This window comes from Numida meleagris, chromosome 11 (genome assembly GCF_002078875.1).
Source record: "Numida meleagris isolate 19003 breed g44 Domestic line chromosome 11, NumMel1.0, whole genome shotgun sequence".
NCBI classification, from domain to species: domain Eukaryota; kingdom Metazoa; phylum Chordata; class Aves; order Galliformes; family Numididae; genus Numida; species Numida meleagris.
The window spans coordinates 19,591,604-19,611,670 of record NC_034419.1 but is presented as its reverse complement, the minus strand read 5'-3'; the positions used below and the strand labels follow the sequence as shown (position 1 = coordinate 19,611,670).

At 41.3% G+C, this 20,067-nt stretch overlaps 1 protein-coding gene across 2 annotated transcripts in view; it reads right to left on the bottom strand.

Annotated features, from left to right (window-relative positions):
- IFT122 (intraflagellar transport 122) overlaps positions 1–20,039 on the bottom strand; it is a 29,603-nt gene extending 9,564 nt beyond the window's left edge. The window contains exons 1-20 of one of the 2 annotated variants that reach the window (XM_021409470.1): positions 19,889–20,039; positions 18,841–18,925; positions 18,402–18,480; positions 17,525–17,601; positions 17,051–17,117; positions 15,847–15,993; positions 15,351–15,533; positions 14,360–14,435; positions 13,613–13,804; positions 12,676–12,814; positions 11,829–12,031; positions 11,223–11,360; positions 10,401–10,565; positions 9,726–9,923; positions 7,981–8,121; positions 6,288–6,341; positions 4,040–4,201; positions 2,414–2,580; positions 1,354–1,525; positions 144–246 (exon numbers count right to left, since the gene is read on the bottom strand). In XM_021409470.1, coding sequence (XP_021265145.1) covers positions 144–246; positions 1,354–1,525; positions 2,414–2,580; positions 4,040–4,201; positions 6,288–6,341; positions 7,981–8,121; positions 9,726–9,923; positions 10,401–10,565; positions 11,223–11,360; positions 11,829–12,031; positions 12,676–12,814; positions 13,613–13,804; positions 14,360–14,435; positions 15,351–15,533; positions 15,847–15,959 — 2,206 coding nt within the window. In that variant the 5' untranslated portion in view covers positions 15,960–15,993; positions 17,051–17,117; positions 17,525–17,601; ... (1 more) ...; positions 18,841–18,925; positions 19,889–20,039. The remainder of the gene's footprint in view (positions 1–143; positions 247–1,353; positions 1,526–2,413; positions 2,581–4,039; positions 4,202–6,287; positions 6,342–7,980; positions 8,122–9,725; positions 9,924–10,400; positions 10,566–11,222; positions 11,361–11,828; positions 12,032–12,675; positions 12,815–13,612; positions 13,805–14,359; positions 14,436–15,350; positions 15,534–15,846; positions 15,994–17,050; positions 17,118–17,524; positions 17,602–18,401; positions 18,481–18,840; positions 18,926–19,888) is intronic. The other variant, XM_021409471.1, reaches the window with a different exon arrangement.

Genomic DNA, 20,067 nt, shown 5'->3' with positions numbered 1-20,067 from the left:
TTTTAACACAGGTATGAAGATATTGATTCTACTTGTTTTTGAACCCACAGATAAGAAACTCTCCAGGGCAAAGACAGCATATTCTGCATTGGAAAAGTAGAGAGGATATTTTGAGTGTCCAGGGCTCCATCAGAAAGTCTTACCTTTTTGGGCTTCTTCAAATCTATCATTCTCTGCTAGCCACTGAGCATACGGGACATAGACCTCATCTTTGAACTCAGGATGCTTTTCACTCAAAGCAAATGCCTGGGGTACATAACAAAGTCATTTTTAGGATACTGCATGGTTTAAACAGTTAAAGGATTTAGAATATTTCATGTGATCAACCCTTCAGCTCTAAGTAAATTCACAATAAAAACACACAGAGTAAAGATTGTAATCCATCTCTTCTCCAGTATGAAACTAATGTATTTTAAAATAAAAAAAGCAGTCAACAACAAAGGGAAAGCTACGCATGGTAACAGTGTGTCTTACAAACTAGTGAAACTTGCATGTGTGTACATCGAGGAAATTTGGTAGGGTTCACAGCAGAAGACAAAAATATTTTCATTTTTACTGAATATATCTTCTAAAGAGATTGAAGCAACACCATCGATGCAGTTTAGATTTGCTTCCTGCACTCACTAACTGGTCAGTAAAGGACCAAGCCTGCAGTTTTCCAAAGCACCTGTATAATTTAGGGGGGAAGTGGATTGTCAGTTCTAGAAGCACTTTGAAAACCCTTCCTTAGGAAGCTACCTCTGTCAAAACTTAACCTTGAAGAAGTAAGAACAGAATTAACGGTGACCACAGCTTTGAAGTATGTGATACTGACAGGCTCGTGTTTCCATGGAAATCCCAGAGAAGTCTGCAAAACTTCACCCAACAATAAATCCAGTTCATAAAGTGGCGTCCACACTACCAGAACAGATATCCACCAGGTCTAAATTACGCCTATGGTATGCTCACTCAGACATGTCCAGAACATGACGGAATTTCCCTCAGTACAATTACTGTTCATTCCTTCTAACAGTCGAGAAGCCTTCTGTGGATTTGCATAGGAAATGGGCAACTACACCTCAGGCAAAAAAGGTATGGGAAGCAAGACCAAGGAACATTCAGCCAGAACACTTGGAAAAAAGAAAAGAAACCCAACCAAGCAAAACAAACAGACAAACCATCACCACCCATTAAACTATCAGAAAACCAGCAAACAATAAGCGTACAAAATCAACTCTGCGCTCTGGGTCACGCTCTTCAGAAGCCTGCCTCCTCCTCGCCCCTCCCTCCACTCCAGTGGGGGATGCAGCAGACGCTTGTTGCCCCCCACCCGGCAGCAGCAGTTTTCAACACGGAACCAGAAGGCGTGCTTACTTCTTCCCAGCGGTGAGTCTCCACGTGGAGAGAGACCAACGCTTTCAGGTCACCGACCTTCATGTAGGTTTCTGCTGCATAGCCGGGGTTATCGAGTTTCTTAAAATAGAAGGCACATTTTGACAGAGGCTCACGCTCAGCTTTATCCAGTTTCCGAGCAATTTCTATTAACCTAGATGCAGTAAAAAAAGCCGGGTGTTTCAGGTTCAGCCTTACCACTTTACCTTTTGCTTAATACTGGAATAACCTCATTTTCCATCAGTGATTATTTAATACCATAGTAGTAATACCATGCAACACACTGCTGAAACAGTTGTTTCAGCAAACATTCAATATTATTTTTTTCTTTTATGAACTCAAAACCTGTTCCTACAATCCCTACTCGTGGGTGCAATTCCATGCTGCAGCAAACTGTCTGCAGCGGGTGTGCTCGGTCACGAAGACAGAGAGAAGCAGTAGGTCCCACATGACTAAGTCACATGGGACATGCTTCCCTAACCCTGACCTAAAAAAAGAGCCATAATAAATGTTACTCCACTTGCCACCCAGGAAAAACGAGGCAAGGGAATGCTGAGTCACCTGCACAAGCCTTTATTTCAACTCAGCAGAAGACACAAAACAGGAACTGCTGTAAATCAAGGAGAATTTGACCGGGACCAGAGTAGCCCAAGAATTTACCTCCTGGAATCCTGTGCCCGGTTGTCTCCCTTCCCTGCTAGTTTATCTCTCGCAGTTTAAAACAACAGAAATAGGCTACCACACAGAAGCACTGCTGTGATGACTGCTGTGAAAACCTTAAGGCATGCCTATTTTAGAAGACGTTCTCATAATACGGATTAACCCATTCACATTTTTTTACTGTTGTAATGCCCCCACACTCTAAACATATGCAACTTCACAAACATTTTAAATTGTAGGTGTGCTTCAAATACAGCTTATACTCTATTTGGTATAAACAAAGGTGCATATCAAACAGGTTTTGTCCTTTTGAAAAGTTATGCAGAATTCAGTTACACTGAATTGCAAGTTTCTATTATATTGAGATGAGGCTAAAACCCACATATCAACCCAGCCGTGGTCCCCACTGATCTCTATGGCCTTCATGTGCTCGCCTGCAGAAAGGTACATCTCCACAGCTGCTTTTGGCTCATTGATATTCTTGGCCCAATCTGCTTGTTTTTTTATTAGCATCTTTGTGTCTTTGGGGTCTCCGGATCGGAGAAAATCCTGAAATAGCACAATACAAAAACGTTTGCATTACTTTCTGGTCACAAACATCATTACATTTCAAATTCTCAAATACATAGGAGGTTTTTCTGATGAATATCATTATACCTCCTAAGGAAAGACATGGTGCATACAGAGCAACAGAAACCAGTGCCGCCTTTGGCAACTGATCATCAGGGGCCAATGTTTGGTAGGTACCAAGGGTAGTTTCCCATCCACAGAGTTAATTAAAAAAACAAGTGGCAGATTCTGGAAAGGCCAGGAAAGGGATGGCACGGATGCCTCCGAGGTAATCAGCAGCTTTCCAGTGAGTCAAGCAGGAAGGCATTTATCTGGTGGTCCTGTTTCAGCAGGTACAATCATGACTTCTGCAAGCCATCCAGGCACACGCCTTTCTCAAACAAAACAGTGTTGCTCTCAAAAAAACGGTAACGCAACAATTCCAAGTTTCTTTTGCAAGCCAGGAAGGTGCTGTTTGTTTCATTCTCAAAGATGACCCAACTCTGTGCTTACATAAGAATAGGACTTCCACTTAATCACATAAGCATCAGCATGCCCGCCCAGTTACAACTTAATTAAGGACGAAATCTCATTTTCTTCAAGTACCCTTGATAATTATATTACAGTACATCAAACAAGTTACTTTATGAGGAGGAATGACAGCTGCTCAAAAGAGTGACTCGGAATTCTGCACAGCAATGCGAACTGTAGCTCTGGATGCTGTGAAGCTGACCGTTTTGGAAGTACTGTTAATATATACTTCTGTACGTAATACTGTAGTACTGTTAATAGTTCAGCTTCTGCTGAACATGTTTTACCATTATATGGTAAACCATTATATGGTAAAACAGTATTCAATTTATTTCTTCATGAGAACAGAAAAATGCCAAGACAGTCTGAATCTTTGGAAGCAAATTCTCCAATATACTAGGCTAATACATTAGCTACTGTGGAAAATACATTACCATGGAAGAACTTAAACACTTGTTTAAATTTGAATTATGAAAGGAAAATATTTTTGTTACAATACAGAAGTGAGTTAAACACATGGTGCATTCACTTCCACTTCAGGAGACCAAAAAAGGACTCTTTGGTAAGATGACGGGAAAGAAACTGTCATGGAAACTAAAACTCTAGATTTTTAAGAAGAAAAATGACTGTGGATGACACTGTGTTCACAGTCAAAAAGTCATCCCCGGCGGTGTCTAAGAAAAAAAGCCACGAGCTACCCAGAACACAGCCTGCTACCTCAGCAACGGACTCTGAAGAAAACGGCTACCAATGCATGCAGATGGGAAAGAGCTGTGTTTTCCCCACAGATAAGCCACATGAACTTCAGACAATTAAGCTGGAATTCCAAACCAGCTTTTCATTCTCTCCTTTTATAGGATCACGCTTTCAAAACACTTGCAGGTACAGCAGTATTTCTGTATATAAATATTCAGTTGCAAACTATTACCTTGGCATAGTCAAACATGCGTAAATCAGAGTACATGTCTAGAGCCAAGCTTTCGTGCCCACTCTTTTTGTACAGCTTTGCTGCCTCGTGGAACTTTCCCTGGTAGGCATAAACATCTGCTAGGAACAACTCACTGAGGTTCTCTCCGTGCTTCTTTCGCTCCTGGGGAAAAAAAAAAATTAAAAAAAAGAGAGAGGAGAACATATTCCAGATGATCAGAGAGAAATGGCCATTAGAGCTGAATTTCAAGCTCAGATTTCAGCTGTTACTAAAACCTGCAACAGGATATGATAATGATACTTCCCCCACATTTCTAGAGAATTTATAATGAAAGGATTAAATCTTCTAATTAAAATTAGGAAGAGCAAAATTAAATGTCATAATACAAACCAAACTGATGAAAAATCATTGCTCTTGATTTCATACGGGAAAATGAACAAACACCATCATTATGCTGTGTTATTTAAAAAAAAAAAAAAAAAGGCACCTGATGGGTCCCTTATTTTCTGTTCCAGAAACTCGCTAGCATGCAATTAGGCTCAATTAACAGTAGGTGCGGGTGGGGGGAAAAACAAACATGAAAATAATTGCTAGCAACAAACATATTCACGAAGTATGTTAACGTGCCTCTGAATCAGAACTAGTGCCACCACCACTGCCACCACATGCAGGAGCTCCTGGTTTGAGGAGGAGCAGTCGCACCATGCACCTGCACAGAGCAGTGTCACACACAGACCCTCGGTGCGGATCAGCCAGGGGAGCAGCGCTGCATGGACACGTGTGTTTGTTCTACCCTCTATCATAGACATGCATTACTGTCCAGCTTTGTACGAAGGCATTATTCTTAGTAGTCTATTCTATATGAAAATATATAGCTATGAACTAAATTTGAAGAAAAGAGGCAAAAGCGTTCCACATGTATACAAATCCAATTCTCTGCTGCCAAAGGAGATTCAGCCATTGCAGCTTCTGGTCACACTTGGACTGGGCTGCTGTTGAAAGGTTCCCTTCAAAAACTTTGCTAAAACAATTAACAGAGCAATAGCTACACCATTTTTGAACGGGTTCGCAGAGGTCTGGCAGTTTGGTTTCCTACTTTCATCCCTTAGAAAAAAACGTGTCATTACGAAAAGAAAACCGCCATGTAACCAGAAGTGGCACTAGTTACACCCTTAGCAGCCTTGAAGGGAATCCAGTATCTCACAAGCAAAAGTAAGCAGTGATGGAGAACTCTCTTCAGAAGAAGTATTTTCACGTCTACAAGGAGAATCTTAATTAAACAGACTATAACATGATAGTTACACAATATTCTCAATGGATGCAGATCTGAAGAAGCACGCGTAGAAAAGGAACTTTTATTACCGATGAGAGAATGCTCTCATATATTTATCTACTCCCCCTCCCCCAAAAAATAGAAGAAAAAAGCAGCCAGGGGCATTCCTAACACAGAACTTTGTCCCGTGTTCGACCCCAAGAGAAGTTCAGCGCAGTCAGCAGAGGGCTGGCATTTTGACAGAGCCAGGACAGCTCCACAAAAATGTAAGACAAGGAATGGATTCTTTCAGAGAAGGTGTAAATCTAATTACCATGAAAAAGAGGAATTCTCTTTATGCCATCCTGACATAGATCTTCAAACTAAGCATTATCAAGTGGTCTTTGCAAAAGGATGAGAAGTGATGGCATGTCCTTTAATGTGCTCACGACAGATCGCTATTGTCTAGTGAAATTCTATCAAGAAGTGTGAAAAGAATGAGAAGTCCCGATTAGAGCAGAGCAAGAAGTATGGGATCCTAAATTCTATTTCCAGTTGTCACACACTTGTCATGAGACCTTCAGCTTGTCATTTTATTTCTCTGGGCCTGTTTCTGGCTCTGCAAGGAGGAGATAATAGTAATTAACTTCCTCCAGGGGGTAAGGAAGAGCTTAATTAACTCATGTTTATGAAGAATTCTGTACTAAGGTCCATTAGCATAGTAGCATTCTACCAATTATTAATTGAATATTGAATGCTTTTCTAGTTTTCCTGAAAGTTTTTAAGTTCTCCCACTGTGCGCTGTCCCACATCTGCGCGTTCTGCAGTAAGTTTCAGCCACGTGACCAGAGCTCAGGCTCCCTGCTCATCAGGGCTTTTCACTCCAAACACACACCCAGCAGTCAGAAGCACTAACGCAACAGACGTCTCTCCAGAACAGAGAGTACTTCATTCAGCACAGCGGGTCTTCTTACACTGCCCCTAATATTCTCTTACCTCAATGCTGCTGATCAGTTCTAAGTATCTAAGGTCTCGTATTCTGGTAAATGCCTAGTGAGAAGAAAAAGAAGAAAAGGAATTAACTAACTTGAAAAGCCAGGAAATCAACAGAACGTGGTAGCACATAAATCAATCTGTCTTCACACAAGTAGAACAGACAGAAATCTGCTGCTTTTTGTGTTGGTGCAGACCTTAACCCGATGGGCTCTTACTGCAGTGGGGGCCCCTCAGGTGTTACAATAAATAACTCAAGGGTCCGACCCAAAGGGCCGATCACTGAAACCAAACAGCAATGCTGGGCACCAGCAGGTACACACACATCAGTCCCTCAGGAAAAGCAAAATGCCTTTTACAATACCACATAATGTTATTCTGGCTATTGTACAGCTTTTCTAATTTAATGTAAGGCATGACACACGCACAAATTTAAAGTGACTGTTACAAGGTGCAGCACATAACTCACTGGAGTGCTGAAGCAGACTGCGTGTGATTCTAGTTTTTATACCATTCTGAGAATTCAGTCTAGAAGCAGCCCAGGGAGAAGAAAGCAAATCGGAAGATGATACTGTGAGACGGCGTAATATCTTTTGCAAATGGAGATAAGTGTGCAGCCCAAAGTCCCAAGCGGCAAAGTCACGTGCGAGTTACAGCAGCTTAGCATTTATTCTTGTCAGGCATCAAAAAAATAGAAATTTAACTCTTTAGACCATGTGCTTTACACTCCCAACCAAATTTGTGCTTAAGAGGGCACAGAATATTCTGCTTACACCAGATCGGACTAGAAACTGTGAGAGCCTTTAATGTCAAGAAGCTGCTTTTGTTCAAATTAATCCGCTCTAATTCTAAGAGGGCACTGCTTTAAAATTCCAAGGAGGCACTGAAAACTTCTTTTTAAGACCATCTATTTGCATAAAATCATCTACGAAACTGAAATTATTGCCAGTTTCCTTGCCTCCACTTTGGGAAAAAAAAGAAAAATGAGGCATTTAATGTCCTAAAAAAATGTATGTTATTAAGAGATGCCTATCATTACAGGCCATTCCCTGCCTATTTTTAGAATGTTTTGTCTTTCATACAATATTTATGACATTGAACTCAGTTTGCCCTCTCTTATTTGAGAAAAGATGCTGAAAGAAAACAGGGAAAGTATTTTACGCCAGAGAAAAAATGCATTCTTCAGTATATGCCCACCTATAGATTGCCCTTAAAAACAAGGCATTCCAGGTAGAAGGCGACGAAAAAGACAACGTGTCACATTGATGTCTTCAAAGCAAGCTAATGCACAGGTAACAATCAATATGAAATCCACGCATTTAAGCTAAGGTTATCTCCAACACTTAGTGGGGGAAAAACAAAGAATACAGACTTACAGTGCTAGGGAAGGAGAAGGGAAAATTTAGCTCAGAAATTCTTAGCTGCCACCTGGTGGTGAGCAGCACTGCTGAACAACTCCAGTTCCATCGCCCTCAAATTCCTAACTCATTTTCCAGCAGATGAAAGAAACCTTTTCCTCATATTAAACATTCTGATTTAGAACACGGCATTTACCTAGAAATATAAATTGGATTTCTGTTTTAATATGTCATCTCAAGACCTTGTTGTGTGCATCGCTGACTGAGATTTTCAAACACACCTAAGTAGGAGAGTAACCCAGAGGCGGCACTCACTATTCCAGCAGTTACTGCTTTACCTTTTTAGCCGTTTCAAACTCCAGCCCTTCCAAGGCTTCCATGGCCAGCTCTCTCCAGTCAGCATCCGTTACTCCCAAACACGCAATCTGATACGCTTCCTTAAACATTTTCCGTTCCAGATATTGATACATGGGCGCAGACTGTGGATTTCCATCAGAAAAGGTGCGTTAGAAAGCGCAATACTGAGGCACATTAGTGCAATTCTCTAGATACAGTGAGAAAAAATTACATTCCGATTGCAACTGGTACAAGCTCCTCAGAGAACATTTGTTTTTGTACAACACAGAACAATGTTCCGGGGCAATTACCACTGCATCTTCAGACTAGTTTGGTTAATTGTATTCTAAACTCACCCATCATGAAATCTTCAGCTCCCAGCATATTAGAAAGCAGTTAATGAATGTTTCTGATTCCTGTGAGCGCTGAACGTGTTAGATATAACGTATGATGAGGTTTTTTTTAAAAAAAACATTATCAGTCTGGGAAGTCAGAGTAAAGGCAGGGGTAGTTTGTTCTGAAAGGCTGCACCAGCAGCCCAGGACGAAGCACCCCTGGAAATACTCCAGCACAACAGCAGAGGTGCCATGAGGAAGCGGCAAACTGACGGCAGAGGTGTTCTAACAAGAGTGACGCTCTGAAGCCAAAGACACTGCCCGCTCTTACCGACCTGCTCTAACGGGGAATTCAGGAGGGAAACCGACGGCTGCAGGCTAACACAGACAGAACAGGGCTCAGGGATCGGCAGCCACGGTTCAAACCCTTTGAATGAGCAGAGACAATTGCTGCTTGCTTAATTCTAGGTTTGCAGCTACAAAAAGTATGCATATTGACCTCCCTACTTTTATCATCTTATCTGATAGTTGTATATTTTTGGTACTCTCTCCCACTAAAGTATAGTTTTGATTAACCTGCCTCTGCAACACTGCACAACAATGTCAAGGCATATTAGTGCCCCGCAGCATGCTGAAGACAGAGTAAAACAGAGCACTGGGCTTGGTCGGTCTGGCACCTACCAACCATGCCAGACAATGCAGATCGCAGTGAAGGGATCGGCACAGTTCTGAGGAACAAACACGGGTCTAACAGAGGTATCATCCATTAATTTAACAAAAGCACACAGCCCTTCACCTTCATCAATTCTAAATTTCAAATCCTGCCACATTTTTGTGCAGAAATAAATCAGAGGTTGTTTTCTTTTTTCTTGTTGGTTTGCCTCTTGGACTGCTTTATACTGTTCCATTGCTTCCTGCAGTATAGCATTTTGTGGATGGCAATTTTCTATCCCTGAATTGTGAATATAAAAACTACACGACAGCACAGTCAAACTAAAAGGCACAGCTTAAGTATTGTCTAAACACACCTAGACAAAGCGGGGCTTGGCACACACATATGGAACATGAAATGAGAACCTGAGGAAAGGAACACAGAGAGACTGCAGCACAAACACAGGAAGAGGGAACACTCACACCGTAAATGTAGAAGCTAAGATGAATACAAGTGCATTTGCAATTAGAATAAGAGAAGTAGAAACAACAACCAACAACAGCAAAAAGGAAATTAGATTCATTAATACAAAAAAAAATGAAATATATCATGCATGATATCTTAAATAGTGATAAAGAAGGTTTAGAATGGCCATTGCTTAGTTCATAGAATACTGGAAAGTTTCAGAAGAGCTTCTTCACATATTAAGCATTTATGTTTAAGAAATGTAAAGCAACACTAAATGAGATTAAAGGATTACCTGTGGAACTTCAACAGCTGACATAGAAAAAACATGAAGACAGAAGATCTTGGAGCCGTTGTATCCCACAACAAAGCCTTGAAGTTTTTGCTGATGGACAGGGAAGTTACCAGCTTTGATATTGAGGTAGCCCCCCCCAGAAAAGCAAAGCATATCCTCACACTGGGTATTCCAAGCCACGCTATTAGCATTGGGTTCCTAACGAGCAAAATAATGGATGATTACAACAGATACAACCACATATTCTTTCCTAAGAAATATGCATCCTTCAGTTGAACATTTGACCTACTGTAGCCTGGGAATACATGACAAAGAAAGAAGTTTAGGCTTTATGTTAATATCGGCTTTAAAGCCAAAATGCTCAATAACGTTAATACTGCAAAGAACAGTGGGACAGAGACCTAAAATAACCCAAAGAGGTCACACATTCAGGTGTCCTTTATTCAGCTGTTGCTTACACATCTCCTGTCTTCTACTTCCTTGCCTACCAACTCTAAAAGTCTAGTTTTGATGGAGAAACAGATAAATCCTACAAATTGTGATGAATGGTTTAAATAAGTTTGATGAATTTCTCTGTGTCAACACTTCGGGTACATTCTGTGCTCTCGATCTCCTCCTGTCCATGCCATTGTGTGTCTGTCCCCGGACCAGAGATGCAGTGAGACTAAATCTTACCTGGAACAACAACTCTTTGGTATGAATATCATACACTAGGCAGGTGTCATTTTCATCAACCACTGCCAACTTGTTTCGAGATGCACTCATATCCAGACAGCGCACAGCTGTGGATTGCTTCAACAGGACGATGGCAAAGACATTATCAACAAATATCTTCAGAATCTAGATACATTTGAAACCAGAGTCAGTCCGAGTTTTTATTCCTCCAGCTAGAAATCGCAGTGTGTATAAATGCTAATGCTGCATAAAGCATGCAATGACTGTTCTTTTTTTCAAAGAAATGATGCTTTAAAATTAGGAAAATGCTTTGAGGTATCTTGAAACTCAAGACTTGTTTCCATGACATACTCTAGCTTGCAAGCCCATACAAAAACAACATACACTACATATCCTGAATTTTGTAATGCTCCTCTCAAACAATTACATTAACATACAACTACAGGAATGAATATCTGATACATGAAGGATCTCAAATTCCTTTCCAGTCCCATTCTCAGAATCAACACTTATGGGCTCCACTTCGCAATTTTCAGAGCACACACACACACCACCACCCTTCCCAAAGACAAATCTTCTGTCAGTTCACTAAGACCTCCATTTCTGCCAGTAATATGTAGTGTTCAAAATCAAACAGGTTTGTATGAATTTTGTAACCAGAGAGTGAGAAATACAGAAGTAATTCATTTTTAAACACAAAATGAGATTTTGTCCAACCAAATTTTAGACTGTGAAAGAACATGCTGCTCCTAAGGTCTCCCCCAGCGAATAAAATAGCTTTTACTTGCAGCAGAAAGACACATGCCAGACACTCTGCGTTACCTGCCCGTTCTTTAGACCAACCAAGAGGCCTTCTCTTCCCGGGGGTCCTCCAATTACTTTAATGTAACGGATAAGAGATTCCATCAGCCATTCTCGTTCTTTAACACCACTAAATGAGAGGCACTGCAATCTTTTCTCCTAGATACAATAGCATACAAAATACTGTATGGAGGTAAAGAAAAAAACCTTTGTGCCTCCAGTGTTTCGTATTTATATCTATACTAGCACGTGCGCCTATTTTACATGTGAGTGTCAGAATGTCAGTCAGTTTAAGAGGATGAATTCTTTAAGGCTTTTCAGTACCATGACAAAAAAAAAAAAGCAAAACCAATCCAAAAAACCAACGAGCCGTCTTTCCTAACAGCTCTCCCCACCCAAGCATTTCCCTTGGTGCTTCAATGCTCTAGAGACTTTCAGTAAAACAGAGCCACCTGTGGCACGCGGCAGCTACTACTTTGTACGACAGCGCTGCCTTACAGCAGCACCACACGCCGTGCTGTCCAGTAGTACAATTCATTACAGTTTTTCTCCACGGTATCAACTTTTTGTACAAGCTATATGGAAAGCTTTCTTCAAGTCTGAACGTACCCATCCTAAGGAACATACCTGGCATAAAATAATGTGATCTGAACATACGACCAGCAAGTTGCATTCAAATTTCTTTACTATCTTTTCCTTCACACGATAATACATGTCTGAGGAATCATCCGAGTACAGCTCATAAATCAAGATTTTCTCTGGCATCTGGATGGCTAACCTGTTCTTGTAGATCGCGATTTTCTTCACAAGCTCTCTGCCTTTTATTCTAACTAGAGAGAGAAATAAAACACCATGTAGGCTGGCAGGAAAATAACAGATTTTAAAAAGTCAGAGAAACGTAGTGTTCAGTGAGAACTGAATCTTTCTGATGCATCTAAATTTAAGAGCAGACTGCAGCTAGGATACGTTTGTTTTTTCTGCAGCTATGCAATCTTCTACCTATGCCACAATTTATCAACCTCTGTTATTTTTGCAACAGCACATTCCAGAACAGGATTCGGATCCCTTGCCATAAAAAGCCACTGAATACAAAGAAACAAAAATCAGTACAAACCACGGAGGCTGCAAGTAAGAAAAAAGCTGCTAGATGTGATGTACAATTTTTTTTTTTTTTTAAATCTCGGCTGCAGAGATTAAAACCTTATCTTAAAAGCCTCTCCCTCTCCCGATGTCCTTTCAAATCCCTCTATCTTTCATTAAGCTTGCCAGAGCTGATTCTCCAGAATCCAGGTTTGCACTCTCATCCTGCAAACAGGATCTTCAGTTTTCCCGTTAAGTGACAACAATCTGTCTGGTACGTGAAGCAGATATTCCAAGTGTTCTGATGGATATTCATTTCAAACAAACCAACCAACCAACCAAGAAGCCCACAACAGAATGACAGTAAAGGTTTGACCTGAAAGTATGAAGTTACCTTTTTGCTCCGTGATGAGGTGCTGGACAATAACGTCAGTCATGCTGTCTCTGTAAGCATAGCGATCTTTATAAAGGCCATGAACAGTGCTGAAAATCAGCTGATAAAAGGATATTGTTCCGTCCTGGCAGCCCACTGCCTGAACACAAGGAGAGAATTATCTCAGTGAACAGGTACACGTAGGTAAGACTTGGCAAAACGCGCAGTACTGATATGAGAATTCTGTTCCTTCTCCTGCATAATATATAGATCGAAAGCAATTACAGCTACGTGTACTGAAACAGCTGCACAAGTGCTGCTCAACTTTGGAGTGCAAAATGAGGACTGATGCTATCACAGCTTATGTGTATGCTGTGGGTTGCTTTGTGGGTTTTGCTTGTTTTCTTGTGGTGCTTTTCAGTGCTCCCACCTCCCCACACACTGTTTTTTTTCTTGTTTTTTTTTTTGTTTTTCTTTTTTGTTTTTTAATTTTTATACCTGCTCTGTATCTCTTAACATTTGTGCGTCAGCACAGAGTGCAGCATTTATGGTAATAGTTGTTGCCCTATTGTTGGTATTTTCCACAAAGTATAATGGTAGAAACTAGAACAGAAGTAGAACTCAAAACTTTCTTCCTATCACGGAACTAGATTTCATCAACCTAGAAGTCATTAGCTGTTTTTTGCTGCATGTTGTTTGTTTTTTTTAATTCCCTTCTTCTTTTTAAATCAAAACGCAGCTAATTCCTTACCATCTGAAAGCAGGCATTACACTCATTTACCACCTTCTTGCAGCCTTAAGTTTTAATTTTAGTGGCAGCTTTAGAGCTCACTAAACACTGCTTAGGTTCTGCTGTCTCAGTAGGGATATACAGATTAGGCAAATGAGTTTGAAATGTATGGTCTTAGCTTTTATGGCAAACTGTCTGCGAAAGTGCCAGTGAAATGTACCAGCTCACCACATAGTTGGAGTCTGGTTTAGCTTTGCAAGTCCACACCCAGCTGCTTTGCTCTCCGATGGTTCCAAGGCGGACACCATCCTTCGTGAAGAGGGAAACTTGTTTATCCGAACCTCCCAGTAAAATGTACTCTCCCTTAGTAAAATAGCTAACGCAGCAAGGGTCAAAATTGAGCATTCTGTCCTTCCCAATCTACAAGGGAAAAAATAAATATATTAACAGAAGGGTAATTTCATACTTTTCCAAGGCCATGAGAAGGGATGAAAATAAACACAAGGATCTTCTTGGTGGCTCCTGCTGTCACCGAGACCGTTCTCCTCAGCTCCCCAGACACACACAACTTTTCAATACCAGAGATCCACCGAGCTTCCGAAAGGCAGCTCTAAATCCTTCCACTTCCAAAGCAGCCCGCTCAGGGTGCGAGCAATCCAACAACAACAACAAAACAACTCAAGCAGCTGCAAGGAATACAGAGGTCCTCTAGGAACCAGTCAGCTGTAAGACAAAAGTGATCAAAGCCACAAGGGCTTTAATACAGGAACCGGAGGACAGCGGCTGAGTCGTCACAGGGGAAACAAGAGCTGGATGAAAATTTGGTTAAAATATACTGACTCATGAAAAGCACTGGAAAACAGAAAACATTTAATGTAGCTAATAAAGCATGACTATACAAACACTTTGAACACAGGACACAGAACTGAATCGGAAAGATCCCGCCACTCTTGAATGCACTTTCCAAAAACGTACCTGTTTGCCACTCAGCTGATAGAAGGAAAGCCTTTGACCCCAGTCTGCCACAGCTAAAGTATCATTGCGTTCATCTCTGACAACAAAAAAGTTACATGGTCACAGCAATTTATTCATACGTTTCTTAGGGCAGTAGAATCAAACAGTAAGATAGCAGAACATACTTCCAATTACTCATAAAAACCTCCACAAAATGGAAGCACAGCAGAGATGCCTTGCCATTTAAACTGAAGGAAACAGCTTCGGGACACAAAAGAAAAATCTGTCAACTTTTCAGGAATAACTGCAAAGCTTGAGGCAGCACCTCGTGCTCAGTGTGTAAGCAGTGGGTACAGGGCAGCTGCACCTGTACAGTGGTCCTTGAAACAAATGAAGCACCTGGGCCCAGATCCTGATCTTAGCTATGGGAGCATAGAGCCACTGTGGCATCAAAATCAACACAGCGAAGCAGGACTGGACTGTGACTATCAGAGCACAGGGCAGGAAATGAAATGGCTCCTGTGAGAGCGGCACAGGCTGAGGAAAGGCTTCAGTATCAAATCTGTTAAGGGCGGTGCTCTGACAGGACCTGCTGGAACAAAACATCAGCCACCTCCTCCACAGCCTTGTCTAGGAAGAAGGGTGATGGTAATCTGAGCATTCTGATGAAAATAATGCTCCTAATCATAAACTGAGCAAAAAGAAAAGAAAAAAAACACTGAAAAACTTCTCAGGAAGCCCCGGCCCTTTGCTCAGCACACAATGCACGTTCCTGTGAGAAAGAGCAACACGCTACCACATATTTAAGAAATGTCATAACTAAGACATACTCGTAGAATAAGTTAAGATGATATAAATGACACCTAATGCAGACTTTGGTAACTTTCGAATTTTGCACCCTGCATGAATACCCTTCGCCTTTGGTCCTTTTTGTCAATTGCTCTTCTACGTTCTATGTACGTCTATATACGTATGTACATGTATACATGTTTTCCATTGTAGTCTCACTCACAAGTTGAAATGCATAGTCTCTTCTTCCGCTTTGTCTTCTACCTCTTTCTCATTATCCTGCCCTCTGCCAGGCTTGGATTTCAATTCTTGTATCTCCTCTAACTGGCTGTTATCTGACTTCTCTAAACGGCTGTTATCTGATTCTTCTTCTTCATCTGCTCTACTCCAAAATTTCTCCCATCGACTGCAATAGCAATTGTTTATTCACATATATGGCACAATAAGTGCAAACAGCCCACCCCCCTCTCCCCGAAAACAAACTGAAATCCAATAACAAAAAACAGCGAAATAAATGTTTCATGATATCTAGGTGGAATTTGTTCCCATTTTTTTTCATGTAATGAAACACTGGCAAAGCCAAGCCCCAGTACATAATCACAAAAATGTAACGTACCTGCCGTGAACCTGCTCCAGCAGGCATGCAGCTCAAGCCTTTCTGGTATCAATAAACCAAGGATTAACTAGTCAGCATGGAAAAAGGCAGGATGATTATTTACCTGGATGGATTCCAACAAATGGACCATATTGGAGATGAAGTGACCCCGGTACGCTCTATTTTAACTTTCTCATCACCATTTTTATTCCGTATGCTGATGACTCCGTTGAACATCCCCAAAGCAAGGTACTGGCCATCGTTTGTCCAACTGATAAAACACACACGTACTGAAGAGTAAAATGCTCAAACCAAGCAGCAGGAAGGCAGAATGGTACAGCATAATTGAATAGGGATGGCATATTGAAAGACATTTTTTAAAGGGAGTTCTGGAATGGAGCCAGTAATCCTTACAGTTTGTTTATGAATCCAAATCCACATTTATGGCAACAGCATGCAATACAGCAAGAACTTTTTATTACATACACAAATTAAAAAAAATGTGGAAACAACAACAACAAAAAAATAAAGCTATCATCTGCTCGTGGTGTTTGTATCATGTGCTAATTAACAGATGCATTTTGGGGAATGAGAGTGTTGGCAGTAGACCAGACTTTTCAAAGCCACATCCGGAACACTGAAACTGCACGTGGCAGGGACAGAGGAGACCTGCTTTCTCTTCTTGTCTCTACTGCAGTTAGCTGGATGACTTCACACAAATTAATGTACCCTGGCTTCAGGTTCCCCAGAGGAGTAATAACACCTTCTGCAAATGCCAACAACACAGAAGATGAACAGCTCTATGAAAAAAGTATACTCATCTTTCCTCTAACTTCATTTCATTGCTACTGCACAAGTTGGCTAAACAGATGGAGAGAGAAGTTAAGACACTCACACAAGACCAGAGCACCTCTCCGATACCTTCCGAAGAATTACATATATACTGTATATACTGAAGAATTATATGTATTCTGTTGTAAACAGTACCTAATAGAAACCAAAACCCTTTGCTATCAAAAAAAAAAAAAAAGAAAAAAGAAAGAAAAGGAGCTCTCTGAGAAGACAACACGGGAAAAGAACAAATCATCTTTGATAAATATTCATCTTATTTCTATCTGAGCATTCTTAATACTACTCAAATGTTTTAATGATGAAAATGGCAAAGTCGCATGAAATGTGATGCTTCTGCACAGCGGCTTAGGAGAGCCTCTCCCCTGGCAGGTACCCTGCCCCCACAGATGTTGAGCTATTTTGCTTGAACTTTTTCCCCATCTGCCTGCATACTATTTTAAAATGTTTGCATTGAAACTAACTTAAAGAACACTTACCTACAGCAAGTTATCTTACTGCTAGCTTTATGTTTAGAGACTGATTTCTGTTCAGGCGACCACAAGCCTTGATTAAAACAAAGAAAACGCTGAAGTAAATGACAAGAAAACTTTTACCAGTGTTCAGATTAGAAACCAGCATTGACAGGAAACTCAGCTTGCACTTCAGAGGGAACAAAGTCTCACTGCTAGAAGGACGTTTAAATACATACTACACAAACAGTAAAGAGGAAAAAAAGATATATCTAACCCAGAGAAAGGGTCTCTCTGGCAAAATCACAGTAAGAAGGTACATTTTATTCTGGGACATCTCACAACATAGTCCTCTTCAACTGATTTTTAGTTATATACATAAGTAACTTTGGGCAACATCTCATCTCTCCTGGATGAAAAAAGCTGTACAAATCTGTTGTTAGCTTAGCTGTAAAACTCGTACAGAATGTACAGGCTTAATGGAAAAGTGAGAAGACATACCAAAATCACTGGAAGAGCAGGATGCCAGCTGATGAGTAAGAGGATTGTACGAAACGCACTGTATAGAGTCATTATGCCTAGAATGAAGTTACAATCACATTTCAATAAATCATTCTTAAATGCCTCTTTCTGACTTTCAGCAAAGTAGCTGAAAGGCTCACCAGATGGCAGAAATAACTTGATCAACTTATATTACATCAAATTAATCTGCAATTACTGTAAACTAAATCAATAATAAATTCTAAAAAACATTGTCACTAAATGGCAGGATTCACTGTTCCATCAAGATGAGCTAAATATGTGCACAAATGGTGGTTTGTGAAATGTGATTACGGTTGTATCCGAACTCTAAAATCAGCGTGCTTGTGTCTTCTCCTACCCAGTGCACTGGCTTGTGCATACGAACTAGCAACAACTGGACAAACATATTCAGAAACAGAATTTGAAGATGTAGCTGAAAAGACATGGCATAAAACAAAGCCAAGAGAAAGATGAAAATATACCGTGCGGAAAAGTACCAAGCCTTCCCTTCAGCTTGGTCTATGACCTAGATTTATATTACTTTGTTTTATTACACAAGATCAGAGTTATATTCTATTTCATTCCATTTCATCTTACAGAATCTCCCCAGCTCTTTGCCAGCCCTCTAAATTCATCAGAGATTTATCTAGACTTCTCACCCTCATTTATGCCTTTAATTGCTTTCCTGCCTCATTCAGATACTTTGACTGTTCTCTTCCCTCTCTTATTACTCACTGGCATTTTCTCTAACCTTAGTTAACCTTCTTCCAGCTCTAACATCACTTGCTCTTTGAGAGCAGAAGTGCATAATGAAGGTTCATATTGGAGACGCACAGGATTGAAAGGCATCACTTACGTGTATTTCAGAATTCCTTCTAACTTTGAAGTCCAAATGATCACACTTTTATCAGCTGAGCCAGATGCGAAACGTTTGCCTAGGAATTAAATACAATTAAAAACCCACACATAAGAATCTCTTACTCACCCAATACTCTACCAAAGAGAGAGAAGGATGTTATTGAACTTGACAAGGCTCAAGCCATAAAGAGCCTAACGCTGCAACTGTCCTGATGTGGTTGTGCTTCCCCAGCTACATGAAACCTCAATGGCTTTTTTTCAAATTCCCCATTAAAAAAAGCCCAGTCATACAAACAATAAAACCAACACACACACACAACATACAAAATGCCATTTCTAGAACAACCCTGATTTTTTTATCAATTTGCAATAAGGAATGGAAGCTATTACACGCTTTACAAACCAGACTAAGAAAGTCCCACAGAAGTGATATTTACCATCTTTAGCATAAGCCACACAGTACACAGTGTCCTTATGTCCCTTCAAAGGTTGAATTAAGGTTCCATCAGAAGTATCATATACCTGTACAAATAACCAGAAAAAAAAATTCAAAATGAGGACTATGACAAGAGATTACTGAAGGCAAAGATTATACATTTTCTGTTTGCTTTTTCACAAGCAATACAATCCATGCAGAATAAGACATTTAAAAGTGTAAAAGCAGTTTTCTTTGACAATACTTTTCTAACACTTGGCACAGAATAAGACCAACCACTAGAAAATTACACACACAAATGAAATTTCTAAACGGCCCATTGGGTCTCCATGTTCTAGCTCATCCCTTTCCTTCCTCGTATTAAATGTTTATGTATAATAAACTACTGGAAAGAACTATCATTAAATACATCACTCTGCCAGCACTGGCAGCGTGAAGGCCCGCGTGCTTCCAGCTCAGAAAGGCACATCAGGCACCCTGCCACCCAGCCCAGCCAGCGTGCCCCCAGCCCCGCGCTGCCCACAGCCTCCCACTGCAAGGGGGGACCAGGGGCGGCCCTGGGCTGCTCCTGCTGGAGCTGGGCACACACAGCCAGCCCTGGGACCTGACAGGCTCTGCTTGAGGCTCAGCTCACAGCACTGATACAAACTTGAGTTTCTTTCTCCTGTTCAGAGGGATTCCCATGAAACTTAGAACAACACACGCTTACTGAATTTCTGCATAGTGCTACATGAACAGCAGCGTGCATCGTGCCAGGCTGACCACACGGTGCTGGCATGCCGTGCATCGTGCCAGGTTTGGGTGGAGGCTGACGGACTGCAGGCCGCTGGGCGAGGTGTGAGGAGATGCCGCAGTAACATAAATCTCATCACATCTGGAAACTGGGGCTCAAACCTCGGTAACACAGGTTACAAGGCCTCACAGCCGCTGCAGCCAGCCTGCGCTAAGGCACGCGCGGCTCTCGGGGCGGACGACGGGAGAGGATTTCCAACAGGTTAAATGCGAATCACATTCCCAGCGCCAACTGCGTGAGGGAAAGGCATCCGTACCAGGAGCCGATTGCCGGCGGCAATGATCAGCTGCGTCCCGTCCGGCTTGAACGCGAGGTCGTAGATGCTGGAGAAGAGACAACTCGTTGTCGTTGTTGTTCTCGGGCTTATCCGATTCCCGGGACCCCCACGGCGGCAGAACCCCCGCCCCGAGGGCCGCCCGAGCCCGGCCCCGCGCA